Source organism: Onychomys torridus, chromosome 5 (assembly GCF_903995425.1).
Source record: "Onychomys torridus chromosome 5, mOncTor1.1, whole genome shotgun sequence".
NCBI lineage: Eukaryota > Metazoa > Chordata > Mammalia > Rodentia > Cricetidae > Onychomys > Onychomys torridus.
This window is the reverse complement of record NC_050447.1, coordinates 68339884-68362609: the sequence shown is the minus strand read 5'-3', so window position 1 is coordinate 68362609 and position 22726 is coordinate 68339884. Positions and strand designations below refer to the sequence as shown.

The following is a 22726-nucleotide window of genomic DNA, read 5'->3' as shown; positions in this document are numbered from 1 at the left end:
ACAAACAAAACACAACTCTGAAGTCTCAAAGAGTTCATTCACCTACACATGACCTTCAAGGAACTTCTAGGATCATACCCTAAGACAAAGCACACCACCAACTTAAAGTTTCAAACATACACTCAGCAAAGTGAGTTTTTCACAGCCTCATAAGAGCTTAGTGGCACTAAGTGAGCAGAGTAATGTATGAAAACTCAAAGGAGAAAGGCAGTGCGTTCTACAGGATCTAAGAAACTAGACACGGGTAAAACCAGGAGGTCATTTCTGTTTGTGGTTGCCTCCCTTTTCCATCAGTCCCTACCAGAATAGAATTGTTCCTGAGAAGTTAGTATGGTTCTTCACACCAGAGCCAAAGGAAACATCTGTAAGCCTGGCAGGGTTTCAGATGAGCATGCTGCTGAGAGGGCTCAGAGTCTATGATGGGAAGAGATCCTGACTACACAGTGAATTGTTTTTCTCCTTCCTTCCTTTCATTTTAAATGTCAGAGCTCTTCATACTATAGTGACACCCTAAAATGATTTCCTTACTTTGTTGTTTCACTTGAAACAGTATTATTTCATGCTCCATAGAGTGCCCATCAGTTGACTCAAACCAGGAATACAATGGGTACTGTATTTTAAACATGAAAAGACAGAAGATAAGCCGGTGGGATGAAACACTTCTCTCTCTGCAATGATTTACATTTGCTCAATCTACAAATGTTTATCACTGTTTGAAGCCACTGCATTAAGTTCTAAATGTACTGATGAACTAAAACAGCCCCAGCTGGATGTGATAGTGAAAATCTGTCATTTCTGTACTCAGGAGGCAGAAAGATTCTGAGTTCAAGGCCAGTCTGAGATACAAGACACTGCTTCAGGAAAAAAAATGAATGAATAAACAGACATAAATATCAAATAGATAAACTGGCCTCTGATAGCAAGAAACTTAAAGTTCAAAAAAAAAAAAAAAAAGTGCACACACAAATGCAGCACAATGCAGAAAACACTAGGCCTGGGGAGAGATACAGAGTGTCTTAGATATTTCTGTGAGAATATGTAAGGAGAAAACAGCTAGTAGGCCTCCGGCATTATCCAGGAATGGACCTGGCACAATTAGTCTATAAGTACCAGTGCTACAGTTACTGCCATGACATTGAGGACTGCTTTTACTGAAGGGCCAATCTGCTTTGAACAAAGGCTATTCTCACCTACCCTGTACATCAGCTTTCTCCTCTGGACTAGTAGCTTCTTGTACAACAGACATCAATGAGTACTCTAAGTTAGGACCTCCCTTAATCCGTGTAACAACTCCATGTGGCTTTGTTTTTAGATTAGGAAGCTAAGGCAAGGAGAAGCCAAATAGCTTATTCTAGGTCACAGAGAGGTGACTGATCAGGGATTAGAAGACAATTAATATCTTACTTCAGACAAATCATTCAAATCCATACCTTTTATGTGAAGTTAGTATTTTACCTGGTAGGTGAAGGAGAAACAGAAACTAAATATGGCACAGAGATTAACTTAAACTAGTAAAGAGCATTATCCAGATATCAAATGTAAACCATGTTCAACAATTTATAAAATGCTTTCACATTTTGGTTAGTCTGTTCCTTCTGGCCCCAAGTGACTGAGGGCTATAAACAGGCCAATAAATAGAACCACAGATAAGAAACACCGCAGTTCTGTACATTTAGGGTGCTGACAGATATCAGGACTGGAAACAGAGCAAACATCTTTTAAAAAATTATGTGTGGCGTTATTCTGATGGGTTTGCCTTTATAAGTCACTTGGCCTTTTTCCTTTGCTGCCCTTAATATTCTTTCTTTATTCTATACATTTCGTTGTTTAATTATTATATGACGAGGGGACTTTTTTTTTGGGGGGGGTCTAGTCTGTTTGGTGTTCTATAGGCTTCTTATACCTTCAAAGGCATTTCCTTCTTTAATATAATTTTTGACAAAGAAGCCAAAAATGTACAATGGAAAAAAGAAATCATCTTCAACAAATGGTGCTGGCATAACTGGATGTCAATGTGTAGAAGGCTGCAAATAGATCCATATCTGTCACTGTGCACAAAACTTAAGTCCAAGTGGATCAAAGACCTCAACATAAATCCAACTACTCTGAACCTGATAGAAGAGAAAGTAGGAAGTAGTCTTGAATACACTGGCACCAGAGATCACTTTCTAAATATAACACCAGTAGCACAGACACTGAGAGAAACAATCAATCAATGGGACCTGTTGAAACTGAGAAGCTTTTGTAGAGCAAAGGACATGGTCAACAAGACAAAGCAACAGCCTACAGAATGGGAAAAGGTCTTCACCAACCCCACATCTGACAGAGGGCTGATATCCAGAATATATAAAGAACTCAAGAAATTAGACATCAAAATGCCCAACAGTCCAATTAAGAAATGGGCTGTAGAACTAAACAGAGAATTCTCCACAGAGGAAGTTCAGATGGCTGAAAGACATTTAAGGAATTGCTCAACATCCCTAATTATCCGGGAAATGCAAATCAAAAGGACTTTGAGATACCACCTTACACCTGTCAGAATGGCTAAGATCAAAAACACAGAAGACAGCTTATGCTGGAGAGGATGTGAAGCAAGGGGAAGTCTCCTCCACTGCTGGTAGGAATGCAAGCTTGTACAGCCACTTTGGAAATCAATATGGCGCTTCCTTAGAAAATTGGGAATCCATCTCCCCCAAGACCGAGCTATAGCACTCTTGGGCATATACCCAAGGAATGCTCAATCATACCACAAGGGCATTTGCTCAGCTATGTTTATATCAGCATTGTTTGTAATAGCCAGAACCTGTAAACAACCTAGATGCCCTTCAACTGAAGAATGGATAAAGAAAACACAGTACATATACACAATGGAGTACTACTCAGAAGAGAAAAACAATGACATCATGAGGTTTGCAGGCAAATGGATGGATCTAGAAAAAAATCATCCTGAGTGAGGTAACGCAGACTCAGAAAGACAAACATAGTATGTACTCACTCATAGTAGGATACTAGATGTAAAATAGATGACTAGACTGCTACACAACTCCAGAGAGGCTACCTAGAAAATGGGACCCTAGGAAAGACACAGGGATTACCCAAAAACAGAGAAGTGGATAAGATCTACATGAACAACCTGGACGACAGTGGGAGTAATGAAGGTCAAGGTTTGAGGGAAAGAGAGCTTAGGGGAGCAGGAGATCCCAGCTGGATCAAGAACAGAAAGGGAGAACAAGGAATAACAGACCATGATAAATGAAAACCACATGAGAACAGGAATAGGCAGAGTGCTAGAGAGGTCTCCAGAAATCCACAATGATATATCCTCTGTAGACTGCTGGCAATGGTCGAGAGAAAGCCTGATCTGACCTAGTCTGGTGATCAGATGACCAAACACCCTAATGGTCATGCTGGAACTCTCATCCAATAACTGATGGAAGTGGATGCAGAGATCCTCAGCCAGGCCCCAGGTGGAGCTCCAGGTGTCCAACTGTCAAGAAAGAGGAGGGACTGTAAGAGTGTGAATTGTTGAGACCAAGATTGGAAGAGCACAGGGTCAAATAGCCAAACTAATGGAAGCACATGAATTATGACCCAAAAGCTGTGGAGCCCCCAGCTGGATCAGGCCGTCTGGATAAGTGAGACAATTGAATAGCTTGAACTGTTTGGGAGGCACCCAGGCAGTGGGACCTGGACCTGTCCTTAGTGCATGAGCTGGCTGTTTGGAACCTGGGGCTTACACAGGGACACTTTGCTCAGCCTGGAAGGAGGGGACTGGACCTGCCTGGACTGAATCCACCAGGTTTAAATAAATCCCCAGGGGAGTCTTGGCCCTGGAGGAGATGGGAATGGAGGGGAGGGGATGAGGGCAAGGTGGGGGTGGGGCGGGAGGGGGGACGACAGGGGAACCCATGGCTGATGTGTACAATTAAAACACAAATATAATAAATAAAAAAGGAGGGAAAAATTACGTGTGGCATGCATGATGAGGTCAGAGGACAACTTTGTGGAGTCAGTCCTCTCCTTCCCCTTTTACAGGGGTTCTGGAGAGGAAAGCAAACACACTGAGCCAGTGAGTCATCTTGCCAGCCCCAGAGTGAACATTTCTTTTCCTGTAGCTATGCTGAGGGTGGAGGCCAGGAGCAACCTTCTCGGGAACCTAGTAAGTTCCACCATTCAAAGTATGGTTTTTAGCCGGGTGGTGTCACACGCTTTAACCCCAGCACTCGGGATGCAGAGGCAGGTGGATCTCTGTAAGTTCAAGGCCAGCCTGGGCTATTTTAGAATGTATCTGGTAAGATACTGTACACAGCAAACAAGATGCTGTATAAGAAGAACAGTTCTAATGTTCTTTCCTCTGATTTGTACATTACTAGTCTTACTATTTACTGAGCCACAGAGTTTAAAAAAAAAAGGGGATGTTACAGTTCATTTTCCTATGATACACATGTTTGCACATGTGCACGCATGCACGCATGCATGTGTGCACACAGAGAGTCTCACACACACACATTTATACAATTGTACACTTAACTCCTACCTCTAAAAGACTTCTGAGGGTCTGGATCTGGACCATACCTTTTGCCCTTGTATTCCCAGGATACTACACACCGCCTATCACATATGGTTAGCAAAGTAAGTGCACAGAATACACAAAACATGGGCCTGCTTGTCGGGAGTCAACTGCAGAAATGGAGAAGCTAGTACTAAATCACACAGTAGAGGGTTATTCAGTCCTATTTTCAGTGAAATCTGAATGTCTCCTTTACAAGGCACTGATCTAGGCACAGGAAGTGTTGAGATTCAAAAGACATTCTTCCAACAAGTAAAATAAGGGAGCCGTATGAAGAATATTTGTGAAAATAAGTACTAGAAATGCAAAATGATTTTCAAAGTGTTCATGGAGCTTTGATTTTTTTTACAGTATAATATTATATGTCTATTTTTATTTAAACAAATGCCAGGAACAAAAAATGGAGGCTAAGTTGGCTTTTGAACTTTACATACAAGAACAAGGTCATATGGAACACACATGGTTTAGGTAAAAGACGTAAGGACAATAAAAATTACTCTGAAGGGTGTGCTAGATTTTAAGACTAGATCAACAAATTTCCTGGGATTATAAACTTTATTCAAATATACCACTTAATCTTTGTTTCAGGTTCCCTTTCTATAAAAGAGGGTAAATTTTCATGGGAGGGGACGGGGGAAGTTGCTGGAGGGCAAAAAAGGATGCAGTATGGTTTAACGGTTTCCTGACTTTGAAGTGTTCTAAAAATACAGCATTTGCATTGCAAACATGTGATGGAGTATTGTCAACACAGCACTCTGTGTTGCTAGGGTAGCCCGACCATAGTTTTAGTCCCTCTCACACAGCGCTTCAGTTGATGTATGGAAAAGGAAGCCATAGAGCCAGAGTCCCTTCCTTAGCTCCCAAGCATCCCAGTCCTGATGGCACGTGGCTGGCCAGCCAACTAATAATTAGCCTAGATTAAATAATCCAATTCTGCCATTTGATGCTATTGTTTTGCCTCTTAAACTGTCACAAATACATATGTCTTGGAACTTAACCTGAGGCACAAAAGCCTGACACGTTGGCTTAAAAGCAGTGCTCCTAGATACAGATTGGAGTACAATTAAGTGAAGAGAAACACCTAAAAGAAGCAATTTAAAAATGTGGTATATTTATTCATTATCTTTCCTTAAGTCTTTCTCTTCCTTTACACAGATTAGACCAAAGCCTTGGTTTCTGGAAGCATTTTCTTTGAAGAGCCATGGGCTTGTAGAAAGACTATACGCTTTCCATTTCTAGAGTCAAATACAACTCATATTGGACTCACAAAACAGCTCAGGCTTGTCACCATCTGGCAGCTGTATGGTGGCCTATGTAAAATGAACTGGTAGTCACAGTCCAGTTCCCATTTGACAGATGTCCACTTGACAAAGAGAATATCACACTCAGCAGCCTGGTTGGCAGAGGAGTGGTGACTGGGCATGGAAACTGTACTCACTTTTTCTGCCTAACTCGGTTGCTGACTAAAGCACCAGTCGTATGGCAGCAAGCCAGAGGGCATGTGGCAGGTAATACGGAAATAGCTCTTAGAGCCAAATTTGGGGCTTCTCAATTATCCTACTTAGGAACCCTGGTTTTAATTTCTTTGTTATTTGTTGTAATTAGGCTGTGCTTTATTGAGTCACACAATGGTTGTCTTCTAAGACCACTGCTAGAACATGTCAACTTTATTCAGAGATTAATGGAGATTACAGCTTTCTACCATCCTCTCATCATCTTTCATTACAGTGTCAGGGGAAAATGTTTTTGAAACAACAGTTAGCCTGTTCTGGGTTAACTAGTATCAGCACCCAAAATGAACAAGTTATTAAAGAATCCTAAAGAAAGAGGGGAAGATGGTCCTTCATTAAAAATGTAATCTCTTACTGAGTATCTTATGAAAGACTTACAAACAACCTGAAGGTTTAGGTTTCTGTTTTGCCCACAGAAGTCTGTGATTCCATCTCACCAGTGAGACTGGCCTGCTTGCTCTGCTTCCTCTCTCTTCATGAAGGGAGAGGTGACATGTGTTTCTAGCACAGCAGAGGAGTTTTTCATTGATTCTTCTCAACACATGCAAGCATTTTATTTATAGTTTCTTTTAAATAACTTCATATTGTTTTTAAACATTTTTACATACAAACAGAAAGAAAACAAACACTGAATTAACCAGATTTAAAGGAGAACCTTCAAAAGCATTGAAGAAAGTAAAAAAGATTAGCCACATTTCTTTTCATATGCAACAATACCCATTGTGTGTGTATAAAATATGGCAACAGGGCCTATTCTGAATTACTTATCAATTATCATAATATTTTCCTACTAAACACAATTTAAATCTTCTTGGAAGGGATGTATTAGCAATATGTGTTTTGGAGAAGTGTATCTATCAAAACTGTTAACACATTTACTTCCTTATCTCAGTGTTGTGGTTTCTGTAAGAATTATCTCCCCCCTCAAATGAGCTATCTTGTACAGTCTTCTGAAAGCAGTGGAGATTCTGGGTAGGTGCAAATAGGGGGAAAAAAAACCCAGCCTCTTGAAATGACTGTGTTCATTACTGACAGCTATGGTTCTTAGAGATTCTTGCTATGAAAGTCAGTGAACTTGCTCTACCGGGCACAGAACATAGCTGTAAAACCAACCCATTATTATTATTATTATTTTCTTTTTCCAGAGCTGAGGACCGAACCCAGGGCCTTGTGCTTGCTAGGCAAGCGCTCTACCACTGAGCTAAATCCCCAACCCCACAACCCATTATTTTTAAAGTAGATACAGCTGGCAGTAAGAGAGGTTGTATGAAAGCTAATCAAATAACCTGCATAAGCAATGAAATCTGACTCAGAAAAAGTAAGATTGTAGTTGATAGTTGAGTTGTAATGTTAATTTTGCACAAACTATAAAGTCTGTTTGTCAATGACAAATTTAAACCTGAAAATTATAGTGCAATAGCAAATATAGTACAATACTAAACAGTCCAATGTGCAGTGGAATGTATTCTAAGATCTATGCTACTAACAGGATGCCCATGGAAATCTGAGCTAAAATAAATGGTCATGTAATTACTTTGAAAGAGTCTGCTATCTTTAAGGTCAGAAATAGTAGGATCAAGAATTTGGAATAGTGACTTAAAGCTTGGAATCTAAATGAGCTCCTCTATAGTCCCTGATTATGAGTCAGAAAACAATTGTTTTGTCACATTTACACTCTTTCTCAAGAGATCACTGACTTTATCTGAGTATTTTCATTTTTTGACTCTACCACATTCTTATATGCCTTTCTGATATTTACTTCAATTATGTATTCCTAGCAACACAATTAAAGCACTCAAGGTTTCCATACATAAACATCATTTCAGTTTGTCTAGCTTATAAAGTCAGGTATTTTCTTTTTGCTTTCTTCTCTTTACTTTCTTCCCCTCTTTCTACTTTTTGACTACTCCTATCTAGTTCCTACTGTATACTAAGTTCTTCACTGAGCAATGGCCTTGCAACATTTTATACTTTATTCCTCAGAAGTCTTCCAGGGAGGATTTCACATTCATTTGGGAAAAGGGACAAAGAAATATATAAACCAATTTCAGGTTACAATGAAGTTTAAAACAATAGATAAGAGTTCAACACATAAATACACATGCTTTCTATAAGGATTACGGCTACTAGTTAGCTTAATGTCAAGTAATATCTATTAGTTAGAGGCTGATAGTTTTCCTCAGAACACTATGTTAAATACTGTTATAGTAAAAAGGGGGTTTGCACTGCCGAACCAACCAGGCTCCAATGGATACTCCAAATCCACAGTCGTATAAATGATCCTTGTTAAAGTGAGTGGGTAACAAAACAAAATGAACAGACATGAATGTGACAAAGCAATCTCTCAGGAAGTGGGGGGTAGACAGAAGTAATAGTGAGATGGGAGAGGGCAGAGGACATGATAGTAGTCAAAATGAATTAAAAATATGTGAAACTGTCCAAAAACTAATTTAAGTAATTTTAAAGGGGGGTTTCTGTTGGAAGACATAGATGCCTGGCAGCTTTCTCTAAGCTCAGCAACATGGGAACTCCCTCCCTCCCTCCCTCCCTCCCTCCCTCCCTCCCTCCCTCCCTCCCTCCCTCCCCAGCAAAGCCCCCTGCCCTCTACCTAGTATTATCTGGAGGATGTCTCTAGGCCCAGGATGTTTGACTTATCTCAAGTGACCCTTGACACAGTTCCCTGCAAATGCTCTTCCCCTGATAACTCACATGGTAATTATGCAACTGTTCTAGATATTTTGATAAGGACATGCTTCCACTAATCCAGCTATATGATAGGAATGTGCCATTTAATGCAAATTAGGGTTTGTCCCCAGGCTCCCCAATCCTCTATATTCCTTATACTATGGAATAAAGTTGAGGCTGTCTCCTTCTTGAAACCTGTTTCCTGCTTCTGTTCCCTCCACCTTTGTGGACCAATGCAGGTAATGATCCCAATGAAGAAGTAGAACCACAGGTTTTAAAGGCTTATATAGTTATTTTCTCCACTCCTGGAGAGAAAAATGGAAGATGGTGACACATAGGACTCAAGAAGGTCACATACTTAATGGAAGGCCTCTTTCCAAGGGGACAAAATAGGTGACTATCCAGAGGAGCTTCCTGCAAGCTGGTCAGCGAGCTCCAGAGACAGTTTTCCTGTTGTCAGCCATGCTGGGGTTGGGGCTTTTCATTGATGCAGCTGCTTCGGAATAACCCACCCTCCTGCAAGCAGCCTCATGATAGAAAGGTGGAATCCTTTCATCAAGCTCTTACTGGTGACCTATCTGGGTAAACATGTTTGTTCGTGTTTCCCCAGGAAAAAATACTGGGGCAGAAGGACAGATTGTTGCATTAGGGATGACTTAGTTAAGCTGATGTAAGGGCTACAGCAGACTTACCTCCTTGAACTGAATTAGAAAACCTTCAGAAAGGCACACTAGAAAAAGACTTTAACTGGTCTTGTTCTAAATCCCCACCTCTGGGAGATTAAAGAAAACAAAATACTGAAAATGAAGAAAAAGAGGAAGGAGGCTATATGGGCATGATACTGAAAAGGGAAACTTCATGCTTCCTGTCACATGACCTTAGCTCCCCTAATCTCTCATTTCATCTATGTCATAGGAAAAGCACTGAACTCTCAAGAATGTAAGTATAATGCCCTTTGAACAGCAGTCACCAAAAAATACTTATTGTCACAGGACTCTGGACCACCTATTTTCCTTTTAATACCTTAACCTATGGATCATGGTTACAAAAGTTTTGCATCAGTCCTTTTAAGACAGATGGGCAAGGTCCACTCCTAGGAACTGCTAAGTTAGCTGCTGCATCTCCAACTTCTTAATTTTTATATAATGCTCTAAGTTTACCACTTCTATATAAAAGTTTGGTTCAAACTCTATACTTTACCTGCTGTTCCAACATTCTAAGTATAAGCATCAGAGTCCCTGGGTTTAGCAATGGTTCAAAGAGCTGACCTATACAGAGCCTCACTCTGCACCTTAGCATCTTCAAAACTTCAATCAGAGTCTACCCCTATTTTTTTTTTCTTTTGAGAGCACAAACCCTCCTTTTAATGTCTTGCTATAGGTTTCCCTTCTTTTCATTCTTATGGCTTAATGTTCTCAGTCCTTTTAAGTTAACCTGTTAGACCTTTCCATGTGGGCCCACCTTCCTAGACTTTTGTGATTCATGCTGTTCTCCTTTGGAATGCTGTCTCCTTGATATACCTTCAATAACACTAGCTAATACTGGGCATGATGTCCTAGATAGCAGCAAAAAGGCTCTGTGGTGGGAAGTTGTTAAATTACCTGCTCCATAGTGCTTGTTTCTGATATCACTTGTAATGTTGAGCATTTGCAGAGCAGGTTCCTATTCACTTCAATGCCTACAATATTTGTATAATTTTCTAAATGTCTATGAATATAATCTCCATTGAATTATAGTAGCATCTTTTTTAACTTAAAAGTTAAAATGGAGAAAGAAGACAAAAAAAAAAAAAAAAAAAAAAAAGGCAGCAGCATTTCCTGGATACTGTAAGACATACATCTCGGTCCCTTGGCAAATTAGGTCACAGAGTCTACTACATAAACCTAAAGCCTAACTTACCTCAAAACATTTTATAATGATGTACTCCAGGAGAGCTGAAGAATATCATCACAGAATATTCTATTTCAATCCTTTACTTTACTTCTATTCTCTGATTCCAACCTATGATCTTTTAATGAAAATAGAGAAATTATACTCCTTTATTCTTCAACATAATCATTGCTTGAAGTGAATACTATGAGTGTCTCTAATTTAAATTAATGCTAGAAGTGTGAATACCAGGTTAGAAACTTCTCTCTCAGTCATTTATGTAGAGAGTGAAAAATTACTGATCCTAAATACCAATTTTGTGGTGTCTGAACGGCTGTCACCATCCACTTGGATCCATTAATTTTACCATTGTGATATGTCCCAATTCAGCTGATTGGCTGCCTTTTCTATTTTTAGGAAATCTTGCTATTCTGCTTTCTACTTCTATGTGGCTGACCACACAACTCCGCTTCAAAGAAGCCTAGAGAAATCTAGCACATCCCTATCGATCATCTCACATGTGCCTTTCTGTGCTTCTCTCTCCATGGCATGCACTCATCAAAGTTAATCTGAAGGTCTGATTCTTTACTATGTCTAACAGGTCTAGTTTACTACCTGAGTGTTTCTGATGCTAACCCTGAAGTATCACTGAGATGCCTAGTGTTAATTTTTTTTACTGAATTTCACAATATGGGTCAGAATACTTTCAATTTCTTTAAGCAACTCTCCTAATAGCCAATATACTAGCATCTATCTTTTACCAGAACACATAATTTTCTTTTAAGATAATATCATTTTAGGTTAATTTCTCCTTGCCCATTTGGCTAGTTATCTAAATTCCCTGGTAGTTTTCAAAGGATTTGATGATCATAATGATTGTTCTATATTTACTCATGGTACCTTCAGGATGCCTACTAACTGGAGGGAGAACACTTCCTGTAAAAAGTTTGGTCAACTAAAAAGAAAGCATGAGAATAGGCAGTCTCAGAACCAATAAAATTAGGCTGTAAATTCAACAACTGGAAACCTTAAGCCTAAATAAACTTTGTTAGCATTTTGAGTAATATTTATAAGAATGAACAGTGGTATTAACTATACTAACATAATTTTACATTTCACAGTAGGTAGAATTATTAAGGATAATAAACTTTTTCAAAAGGTATGTAACATTGTTTTTTAATGCATTTCAAATTCTTTTTAAAATAGCTATGATTAATTTTAAATTTTCACCAGAAGTAAAGTTTGGAGACAGAAAAAAGCAGGCTTTTTAACAAGAGTACATGAATTTCTAGGATCTTTGGATTCCAAGTGAGTAAGGGAGGCAAGCCATGGCAACTCTCTGGCAATGCATAAGGCGTTTCCAAATAAGTAATAAGCCTTGTAGAGGGTACCTCTTTCTGGTGAAGAAGCTGGACTGCTTATTTCTAAAGGACTGGTTTCATAATGTCCCACAGTCTGGTCATCCACAGTGGCACAACTGTGTAACTGATGTACAGCCTTTCCACCATAGAGAAATCTCATTGGGTACCAAGGAAAGGCAAATGGCTTCTAGTCAGGCAAGCTATCAACATAAAATGGCAAATGCAAACTTCAAGGCTTCCTAGACTGCACTTTTTCCATCAACCAGCATTAAGTGTTGGAGGCATTCAAAGAGACACAGCCACGAGCTCGTTTCCAATTTCTACCCAGTCTTTCCTTTTCTATGCAGAGCCTGTATTCTTTAGTCTTCTAAAACTTTATTTCCAGAAACACAAATCTACCAGGAACCAGACAACTGGGGATTTGCTGAAGGCTTAATGTTCCAGACAGAGGAGAAGCAAAACAAAATAGTCAGAGGCAGTCTCGAGTAATTTCTTGTCTACTTTGATAATGGCACTCTATGTGTTCTGTATCTCCCTCATTCCCTTTCTTCCTTTTTCTCTCTCCTGAGACAATAGAATCAAAATGTACCCATGGTAACATTTTATTATTATCTGCTAGGGTAGACACGGCCCTTTGATAGAAGTAACAAAAATCAAACATAGCCCAGCCACTCTCTCCACAGTATGGGCCATTGAAGAGGATTCTTTATGAGAAAGAACTTAAAGGAAATTATTTTTTGCATTTCTCACTCCTTTAACTCAAATAAGCTAATGGGTGGTATTTAAAACTCTATTCAAAAAAATATTTAATTGTTAACTCTTTCATTTATTTTTGTGTGTGATGTACATGTGTGAATACATGTGTATTTGTTCCTGTTTGTGTGTTCATATGTGTGAGAGCAGCATGCATTTCTGGGGAAGGCTTTTGTCTTTCACTCACTGTGGGAGCCCTGGAATTACATATGCTTATTACCAAATCCAGTTTTAAATAAGTCCTGGGAATCTGAAGTCAGGCCCGCACAAGTGTATAGCAAGCATTTTACCCCACCAAGCCATCTTCTTAGCTCTCTGATAATTCCTTTTAATATAATCATATGATATAACTCGTGAAACCATCTTTCCTAAGTCACGATTAGGATCCCTGCCTACACATATACAGAAATTCGAATTGTGCTTCATATTTACCCAGCTAATCCTCAGTCAGTAAACAATGAAAGAGTGTCACAGTAAGTAAGACAGTGATTTCTGTCAGGATAAAATTAACTCAGGATAAAAGTATTCTTCTTGAGGACCACTAAAAATAGGACAGCCCCACACAACCTAGGGTGCAACCCTACCTTTTAAGAAATGTAGGACAGTTAGATGTAGTGGCACACACCTATATCCTAGCACCATTTGTATTACTTAAGTCAAGGTTCTGTAGAAGCTTTTAGGAAGAAAGGAAAGGCATAAAATTAGAATCATATTTCACCACCTCACTGTAGCCCCTGAGCCCCTAGCATCACATCATAAAGTGGCCAGAGATGTTCTTTATCAGCTTGTGACATTTTCCGGAAGAGTACAGCTTGTAAGATTGTCAATTATCACTGTGCTTTACGAGCAGCATTCGCAATTGGTGTATCCTGGCTATGTAAAGCAGCCCTGAATGGTAGGTGTCACCTCTGTCCTGTGGCTAGGAAGCTGAGGCTCATTCTCTAAGCTATCTCGCAGTAATAAGTACTGGCTGTAAGTCTCCTGTCTCCAGGGCCCATGCTCATTCTACCAGATCAAGAGTCATCTGGATTGTGAACTGTTACTCTGTCCAATACTGAAATAAAAAAAAAAAAGTTAGGTTTGGTGTCTTTTCTCCTGTTGCTGTTCATTCTCTTGCCATGTAGTCTCATCCTCAAGAAACTTATCCACTATACTGACCTAAAGAGAGACTAGGACAAGTCAGACTTTAGTAATGGATAATTACCAAACACCACGTAGTCTGTGAGATGGAAAGAAATGTCTTGTTCTCATATTCTAATGAGGACAGCCTCCTGGGTCACCCAAACTGCAGCTTGACCAAAAGGAACATGAAATAGTAGCAGTGCCATAAGCATCATGAAAGCTGCTCTTCTGAAACTTGAAGGTAATAACTCTTCCAAAAGGAGACATGAGCTTAATTTTTGTTCCACCCAGAAAATACTGAGCTCTGAGCAATGCAGGGCACAAAGCTACTCAGTACTTATTGATGACCTCCTAACATATGACATGAAAAAAAGGGAAGTTTGTTTTTCTCGCCTGGGCTATAGAGATAGTCAACACAGATCACTTCCACTTTGTATTTCTCTTTTGGCTTAGAAGTCATCCAAGAAGTGACAGCAAAATGTAATCAGCAACACATTAGATGAGGACTGAGGTTCTGTTCATGTGTTACAGCCTCAAAGGTGCCATTATTTCAATGGAATCACTTGGTTTTCAATTATGCAAAATTAGACGATAATGATTTCAATTTAGAAAAACAGAAATAGCCTTTATTATAGAGCATGTTTCTTCAGAGGCCATGATCCTGGATTATAATTTTGATTTTGGTGAAACCCTCCTATTTCATTACCAGTAGTTATAGTTCCCATGTTTGGTCTAGACTGAACACAATCACATCTTCCAGTTCTTCCATCTGCACACAACTCTTCCTTCTCCTCTGAGATAAGTTTTGTTAGCTCCCTACTTTAGACCTTGGAGAGCATATTCTAACACATTTGCTACCTTTTTCAACTTTTTGTTTGTTTGTTTGTTTTGGTTTTTTGAGACAGGTTTTCTCTGTGTAGTTTTGGAGCCTGTCCTGAATCTCATTTTGTAGACCAGGCTGGCCTCAAACTCACAGAAATCCACCTTGCTCTGCCTCCTGATTTCTGGGATTAAAGGCATGTGCCACCACCGCCTGGCCCTTTTCTAACATTTTACCCCATCAGCTTAGCCACACCTAGGTCCAGGTTCTCCATGGCCCCAATTCTCTGCTTGTTCACAGACGAGCAACATGTTGTCCTTCATTGTTTACTGTTGTTCTCCATAACCCCACCCTCTAGGGCCCATCCTGAAACGGTCTAAGTGTATCTGTCCTCTCTGCTCCTCAGCAGCTCTTCTGTTCAATTTTCCAAACCAATAATTTTACATCTATCTTCATTTCCTCAATTCCACTTGGTATTCTCAGAAATATACTATTTACTACAAGGACAAAGGGCATATCTACTAAATATCATCTACTAAATATAGTATTTCCCTCTGTGTTGACATTTTCTGAATGTAACTTCCTCTTAACGGCACTGATGTCTCAAACTAAACATCTTTCTACCCTTATGTTCGTCAGCTTTTTCTTCTCTCTGTTCAAGGACCTTGACTCTGTGGTCTTTATATTTCTATGATCACCTTTTATTCTATCTTTTATCATTTGTAGGAGCAGTAACAGCAGACACACACACACACACACACTCACACACACACACACACACACACACACACACGTTCTTTCACGAGCAAGGCACTAGTAAAGGAACCTACTACACTCACAGCCCCACTTACACAACAACTTCAACTCCTCTCCACCACCACCCCATCCCGCCCCAACTGTCATCTTGCTCCTGAAATGCTGTCTAGTCCTCACAACCACAACATCAATGTGTTTTCTTGAACCTTATTCTTCTTAACCTTCAGGGGCACCTCAAAATTGAACCTGTTTTTCTCTTTCTGAAATTTTCTCCTTATCATTGTCCTCACCATTGCTGATCATCCCTTCGCCATTTCTTCCAGATAACCCCAAGTTGTCCATCATTGCTGCTTTAATTTATTGATCTATTTTCCTTCTTTACACTGCTGTTTATGCCTTAGTCACTAACTACTTTCCTTGACTTTCTCAGGAGAGGCAACATCCTTCTCTGAGTAAAAGATAACAGACTACACTGGTTTCTTTATCGCTTTTTTGCTTAAGTATCTTTCCAGGCCCTCCTTTATCTAAAAGAGAACTTTTCATTTTTTTAATTCTAAGAATGAAGACTCTCTAAAACTACTCTATAAATTATTAGCTTTGTAATTTTCCTTTCTTCCATTGCATTTCACATATTTCACATTTGTGAGTCTACAGCTTTCAGACTATACTTTGTCATTCTCCCTTTTCTGTCTGAATTAGGCTAAGCTAGTCCATCGACTTGTAATAGTTTTTTTTTTTTTTTTGTAAACATGTAATGTTTAACACCATCTCTATTTACTAAAATTCCATTACTGGTTTCAAAATTTTGAAGATGCTATCTTTTCCTATATCCCATAAAGTAAAATATATTTATTTCTTCCATGAATTTCTCTAATTTCAATATGCATGTCTTCATCTTTTGTAGTTACTATTATCTCATATTCTTTTATTGTAGTGACCTATAAGTTTACTTTAATTTTCTTCTTAGATTTTAAGTTCATAAAAGATAGTCATGATAGAGAACAACTATAATAATAATAATAATAATAATCTGTTATAATAAGTTCCTACTGTAATCCATCATGGAACATTGCTAACATAGCATTCTACAGACTGTCCCCACCTCTTTTTTTTTTTGTTATGATTAAGTGGAGTGCTCAAATGAACTACTTAAAGAGAATCAGAGCCAAGAATTGGACTTAGGCATGTATGGTTTTAAAGGCCATTTCTTATCATCTGCAGAACTGGCAGATAATCGCTGAATAAAACATGTTTCTCTTGGGCTGGGAAGACAGCTCAGTGAGGAAAGCACTTGCTATACAAATGTGAGCATCTGAGTACAGCTCTGCAGATCCATGTTGAGCCAAGTGCAGTAGCACATATGTGCAATTGCAGCACTCCTATATGGAGAACAGAGGAAAAGACAGCCTCCATGTAAGCTTACAGGCCTACTAGTTTGGCTGGCATACACAGGAATAAACAACAAAGAAACCAAACAAGGTGGAAGGTATGGCCTGACACCTAAGGTCATCCTCTGATCTCCACATGTATGTTCACACTCAATCACACAAACATACATGTGCACACATAAAACACACAGAGATTTAAAAAGTTCCTCGTAAATCCTAACAGACTAGAATAGTTTACTTAGTTAAATTCCCTAGTTTCTGAAACTGCTTGAATACATTTTGTAAGAAGAAGAAACAGATAGCTTAGACTTCAACTCTTGAATTAAAACAGGGTAAAGCTTGTATACCTCAAAATTAAACAGAACATAAAATGCAAAGAAAAAGAAAGATATAGTTCACCTGGATTAAGTAATAGCATACCTTTTTTCTCTTACCTTGGAACCATCAAGGCCAATGAGGCAATGAATCAAGGCCATCCAAAAGCCTTGCTTAGATAATCTAAACCACATTTAGACAAAGCCTCCAGTATTCCTAGTTTCTGAGGCCCTAACATCAGTGCTGTGAAAACATGGTAACTGTACTTTGTTGACAGAGCCAAAATCAATGTAAACTTGGGGTTGAGTTTTACATATGAATTGTTAAAATTATATATGGATGCACAGATACTGATGTAAAGAAAACAGTAGCTGTTACTTTCTACATGTAAGCAGCTAAGAACTGTAATCCTATGAGAGCAATGTCATTATATATCCCAAATCCCATCACAACAAATACCTTTACAACAGAGATGTCTGTATAGCAAAAACCCTTTCAAGCTTTGGCTGACAGCCCACATATTTCAAGCAATATTTGATGTGAGACTTGGAGTTCACAGTAATGGGAATTGACCTGTATTTCCAAAGGTAAGATTTGAATGATTTCATCTCTAACTCCTATCCCGTGATACCATGAGTCTGAGTGATATACAACCCAAACCCATGAGTATAAAAACTAAACACAAAGGCAGAAATGAAACCTTCAGTGCTCTTAAAGGTACAAATCCCTTCCTTTCACTTGGGGAATACTTAGCCATGAAAATGAAGCCATGAAATGGAGCAGATGGTCCTGTTTTTGATCTCATTTCACTGAGAGACAAAAAAGTGAAGTGTCTGAAGACTGATGAAGAGTGGACCGATATAAACTTCTAGTGGGGGAAACAGGGCTGTATTTCTTAACTTTTTTGAGTCTCAGTATCCGCATCTGTAAACTGTGACTGATACTACATACCTTTAAGATTTTGGTAAAAGCTAAATGAAAACATATATAAAGCTCTTACTAGAGGGCCTGAAATACTGCATATAACCCGCAAAGTCCCCTTATTTGGCTCCCCTCCCTCTTCAAGAGCTTGGGCTTCTGCAAACTATTTTCATAAAATTACTTAGAAGACCCAGTGAATAGAAGTTAACAAAATATATGGTCTCAAACTTCATCTGGATAAGGTATTTATCAAAGGAACATGTATGGAAAAGACAGAGCCATACCTTGAATATACTTGACTGGGAAGAAGGTCTTTTGGGCATTGTAAGGAACACATATTCAAAAGATTTAAAGCAAACAGTCAGGCATCATAATAACAATTGAGTTCTGATTATTTTGCCAGAGGCCATTTTGAAAAAATACCGACAAACCCAACTCCAGCGTCCCGTTTTCCAGGTGAGGAAGAGGAATGTGCATGCTGGTAAAGGTAAGTTTTCTTTGTATACTATTTTAGGAGATGGGAAGGACTCTCACTTGAAAACCACTTAGTTGAAAACCATGTATTATACTGTCTCTCCTAAGTAGTGTACTATTAAAGTATTAAAATGAACCCCTAATTCTTTGTGTGGAAAATATCTAAATATTCACAAAGGTCTCTAATATAATCCTGATTTCTGAGGTTTTATATTTTACTGATTTAAGATATCTGAGTTTCTACTTTTCTAATTATAGGCAATCAGATTTGTAGACACAAAATTCTAGTCTTTTTAATAGCTATAGTGTTACATGCAATATTTGGGGGAAAAAAACCCTAGTTTATTAATAAAATCTGAAGGCAAGTCTGTCACCCTTTACAAAGCAAATATTGTCTATGGGCTTTTAAATTCCCTTTAAAAGCTCCCCAAAGCTCAAAAGACCTCAGCACTAGAGAACAGAAGATGTCCCAGCTCTTCCCAAAATTATGGAATATTGGCCTTAAAATTTTCTTACTCTTTTTTTCTTTTTCAAAAGGCTCAGAGAAAAGTGTGAGGCAAGGTTCACGTGCCTAACTAAAGAGCACACACAAGCCAAGCAATGAGCTCCCTCTTATAAGATGCACATAAAAATAAAACAGGCTAGAAAGAAACAGCAAAGCACAGAGAAAAAGGAAGTGTGATATCTACGGAAGACAGAGAGGCCCTGGGAGGAGAGGCTGAAAAAGAACATCCTCACTGAATGAGAAGGTTAAAATAGAGAAAGCAAGCAAGTGGTAGCAGCAGAGAAGGTATTTTTAAATGTAGTCTATGTAGAGCTTACAATGTAGGGCTCAAAAACACAGAAGCATCAACCTAGTACAATTCTTGGCCTCTATTTTAATAATTGTAACCTCTACCCCATCATCATTAGCCTAAAATGGAGGCGGTAATAAGCACCAGACTTTTCTGTTTAATCTTACCTCTGATAAGGGCGTAAGCCTTGAGATTCTCTGAAGGTGTGTAAAGTATCTCAGGCCACTAGGGTACTATCCCTGGCTCCAGCAGGCATAGTTCTCCTAATGATCCCCCACTGGCCCCGAGAATGGATGTCCATCCTCAAAGTGAACTCTTTTTTTCTTTTTAATCCCAACAGTGGTATCACGAAAACAGTTTGCTAGTCATTTCAAGGTCTCTACAGGCTATGAAAAAGTGTAATATATTTGTAATTACATGAGTAATCATGGGAAGGTAGCACAGACAGAGTTAGCTCCTGCAATACAAGACTGAGAAACACTGTTCCTTACAGGGTCAGCAACCCCACCCAGAGGCCACATTGCTTAGAAAGTGACCTCACAGGAGCAATCAGGGGACCATAAAAAGCTGGGCAGCATTCCTGCCCTCCTTCTCCAGTCCCACCTGTCCCAGCAGGCGGGAGTTCTGGGAGGAGCCCTGAGGCACAGCCAGAACACCAGGGTTGCCAGCACCAGCTGCTCTCAGACTGCCTTCCTTTCCTCTTTGTCACCCTCCCTCCTGCAGACAGAAGGCTCTGGGAGCTCTGGCCAGCCTGGGGATGCCCACCCCAGTCACTAAGCCCACCCTGACACCTGAGTGACCCCTACCCCATGTGCCACATGCATTCTGTACCTTTACTCTGGGGAGGGTTCTGACTCCGGTCCCGGAGGACGTTGATCTGGTAGACAGCTCCATAAGGCTCAAAAAGTTCTTTCAGCTCCTTTTCTGACCAGGATCTAGGGATCTGTCCGACAAACATCTTAATGGCATCTGGGTCTGGTTGGTCTGAATGATCCAAAGCTCCGTTCATCTTGTTGGCTGTGCCGTTACTGTCAAAAACGGAACGAGGAGCCAGAGTTAGGGCTTCAGGGCGAAGGACAGGAAGAAAAAAATAGTGGGGGTTGGGGGTGAGGAGGCGGAAAGAGGAAGAGGAGCACAGGGGAGAGTGCCTAATGACTCGTAGAAATTTGATGAACTAAAACAAAGCAGAGGCACCATTAGGTTGCTTCTCAGCAGCAGCAGCGTGGTGCTTTCACTGCATGCTGCTGCTGTTCAGCATTGACTCCGGAGCACAGGGCAATGCCTGGCCGCTTGTCACCCCGGGCATGGACATCTCAGAACCCAGGCTTGGGAGGCAGCTGCAAGTTAAGTGCAGGTCTCAATTGGCAAGGCTGCCATCAACACATCACAAATCGGCAGCATTATCAGCTCTGCATTGGTTATCGCTGGGAAAGAAAGGGAGAGCTGGATTTCTCACCCTTTCCCCTTCCCCGCCCTTTTTTTTTAAAGATGTTTTGGAAGAGAGAGCGAGGTGGTAATAATAAAGTCACATGGAAAGAAAATGAAACACTTGGCAGTCCATCAGATGACTAATGCAAGATGCTGGTGATGAATTTGCAGAGTGCAAGAGGCATCCATGTGTGCATCAAATTAGTACGTTGTTGCTGCTCAGAAAGGAAAGTGCTCCAGCTATGCAGCTCTGCGCAGCTGATTGGCTGCCTGCACTGGAGGAAAGGGCTAGAGCTTTGGGGGGGGGCTCCCCTTTAAAAAGCACATTGTTTATGGGACCCAAGCACAAAGGGCTTAATTCAGAGAGGCAAAAGTGATCTCAGAATTGCTTGCTTTGTGTTGGGGAGAAAAATACAGCACAAAAAGTTGAGTTCCCACTAAAGGACACTGAATATTTTAAATCTTTCACACTCCATAAATTGCTCTCTGTATATCTGACTTCCAGATGTTGCACTTAAGTTCTAAACAATCACACGTTTGGGAAAGAAAAAGAAATCTGCCTTTTCTTCTCCTAGCTTCAGTAAATATTTGGGGGGGCGGATACAAAGAACTAAAGCATAAGGTTTTATGTCTTTCTTCCTATCATTTCCCAGACACACATTTGGGAGAGAATATTTGTTTCAAGCCTAACATGGTGAAAAAGTCACTCCTTTTTTTACCTCAGACAACCCCTTTGAACTAGAATAACAAAGCAAATCCAACACCCTTCTCTTCATAACTCCCACCCAGCACACTGTATATCCCAGCTCCTCTCTTAAGAAGACTAAATACTTCTGAATGTGCTTGTTTGTAGCAGAGTACTCTTGGTCCAGCTCCTCAGTCTGTGAAAATACAAAGCACCTGAACAAGTGCAAAGACAGCAGCTCAGTATCTACAGACTTGCAGGTGAGCACTCAACTACATAAGGAGGTCAGGAAGAAGAAACATTAAACTGTAAACGGCAGGTGTAGCCTCACTGTAGCCTCAGAGAAATACCAAAAAAAAATATTAGAAAAAGATCTTAACAGAGTTTCTTATTTTGTTGTAAGAAACATACAAACAAAAAGAACACTCTAAAGCTGCTGCAGATCTAGGCTCACTAGACCTGAGCTCTTGAAAAAACAAACAAACAACTAATGTACACAGTGAAAAGTCTCTCTGTGTCTCTGTCTCTCTCAAAGCCAAAGGCTTGTAGAATGGAGAAACTTCAATTCAGATTTAATCCAGAGAGGAAATGATGTCAAATACTCTTCACTAGGTTTTGCTTCAATTTATACTACCTCTACCTCCCTATTTTACCACTTTGTTTTTTTTTTTTTTAATCTTTGAAGTAAACAATCAGAGTGTCTAACTTGAAGCATTTTCAGAGCATTCTCTAATCAACCTTATTGTTATAAAATGTTCTACTGAATAAAATATTGAGTACAAGATCTTTTTTCAACAATTCAAGTATAATACAGTGCTTGTTTATATTAGACCTAGATCATTTATCTTGTTCTCACGCATTTATACTTATTTCCCACCACTGAGAATTCAATCAACAGTTTAACCTGTGGAACTGTGACTGCACAGGGTGGAGGTGGCACAATTCTTTGCAGTACACTGTACAGTGTTTATAGCACTTTGAAAGCTGAGAGTGTGGCAAGACTCATTTTGGCACAGGAAGGACTCGTGGTTAGTGCTGTTGACAACTAGCTAGATGCAAAGAGGAAGGTATTGCCACAGGTCTAAGCTAACAGAAAGCAGAAGGTGGACCATGATTAATATAGTGCAAGAGTTAGGCCACAGTATACTTGTCTAATATCTAAACTTAAAGTTCTGGAGCAAGTACTTGTTAATGTTCATATCTCAAATGAACATTCCTTTTACGTTTTCCCAAATAACAGAAACTCATTTTTTCCTCAAACAAGGAGGAAAGCT

The 22726-nt window shown here is 39.6% G+C and overlaps 1 protein-coding gene across 19 annotated transcripts in view; it reads right to left on the bottom strand.

Moving 5' to 3' along the window:
* Positions 1-22726, bottom strand: part of Celf2 (CUGBP Elav-like family member 2) — an 859694-nt gene that overhangs the window by 163567 nt on the left and 673401 nt on the right. For all 19 annotated transcript variants that reach the window (XM_036188412.1, XM_036188400.1, XM_036188409.1 and 16 more), the window contains one exon: positions 20171-20367. In XM_036188412.1, the coding sequence (XP_036044305.1) occupies positions 20171-20348 (178 nt within the window). In that variant the 5' untranslated portion in view covers positions 20349-20367. The remainder of the gene's footprint in view (positions 1-20170; positions 20368-22726) is intronic.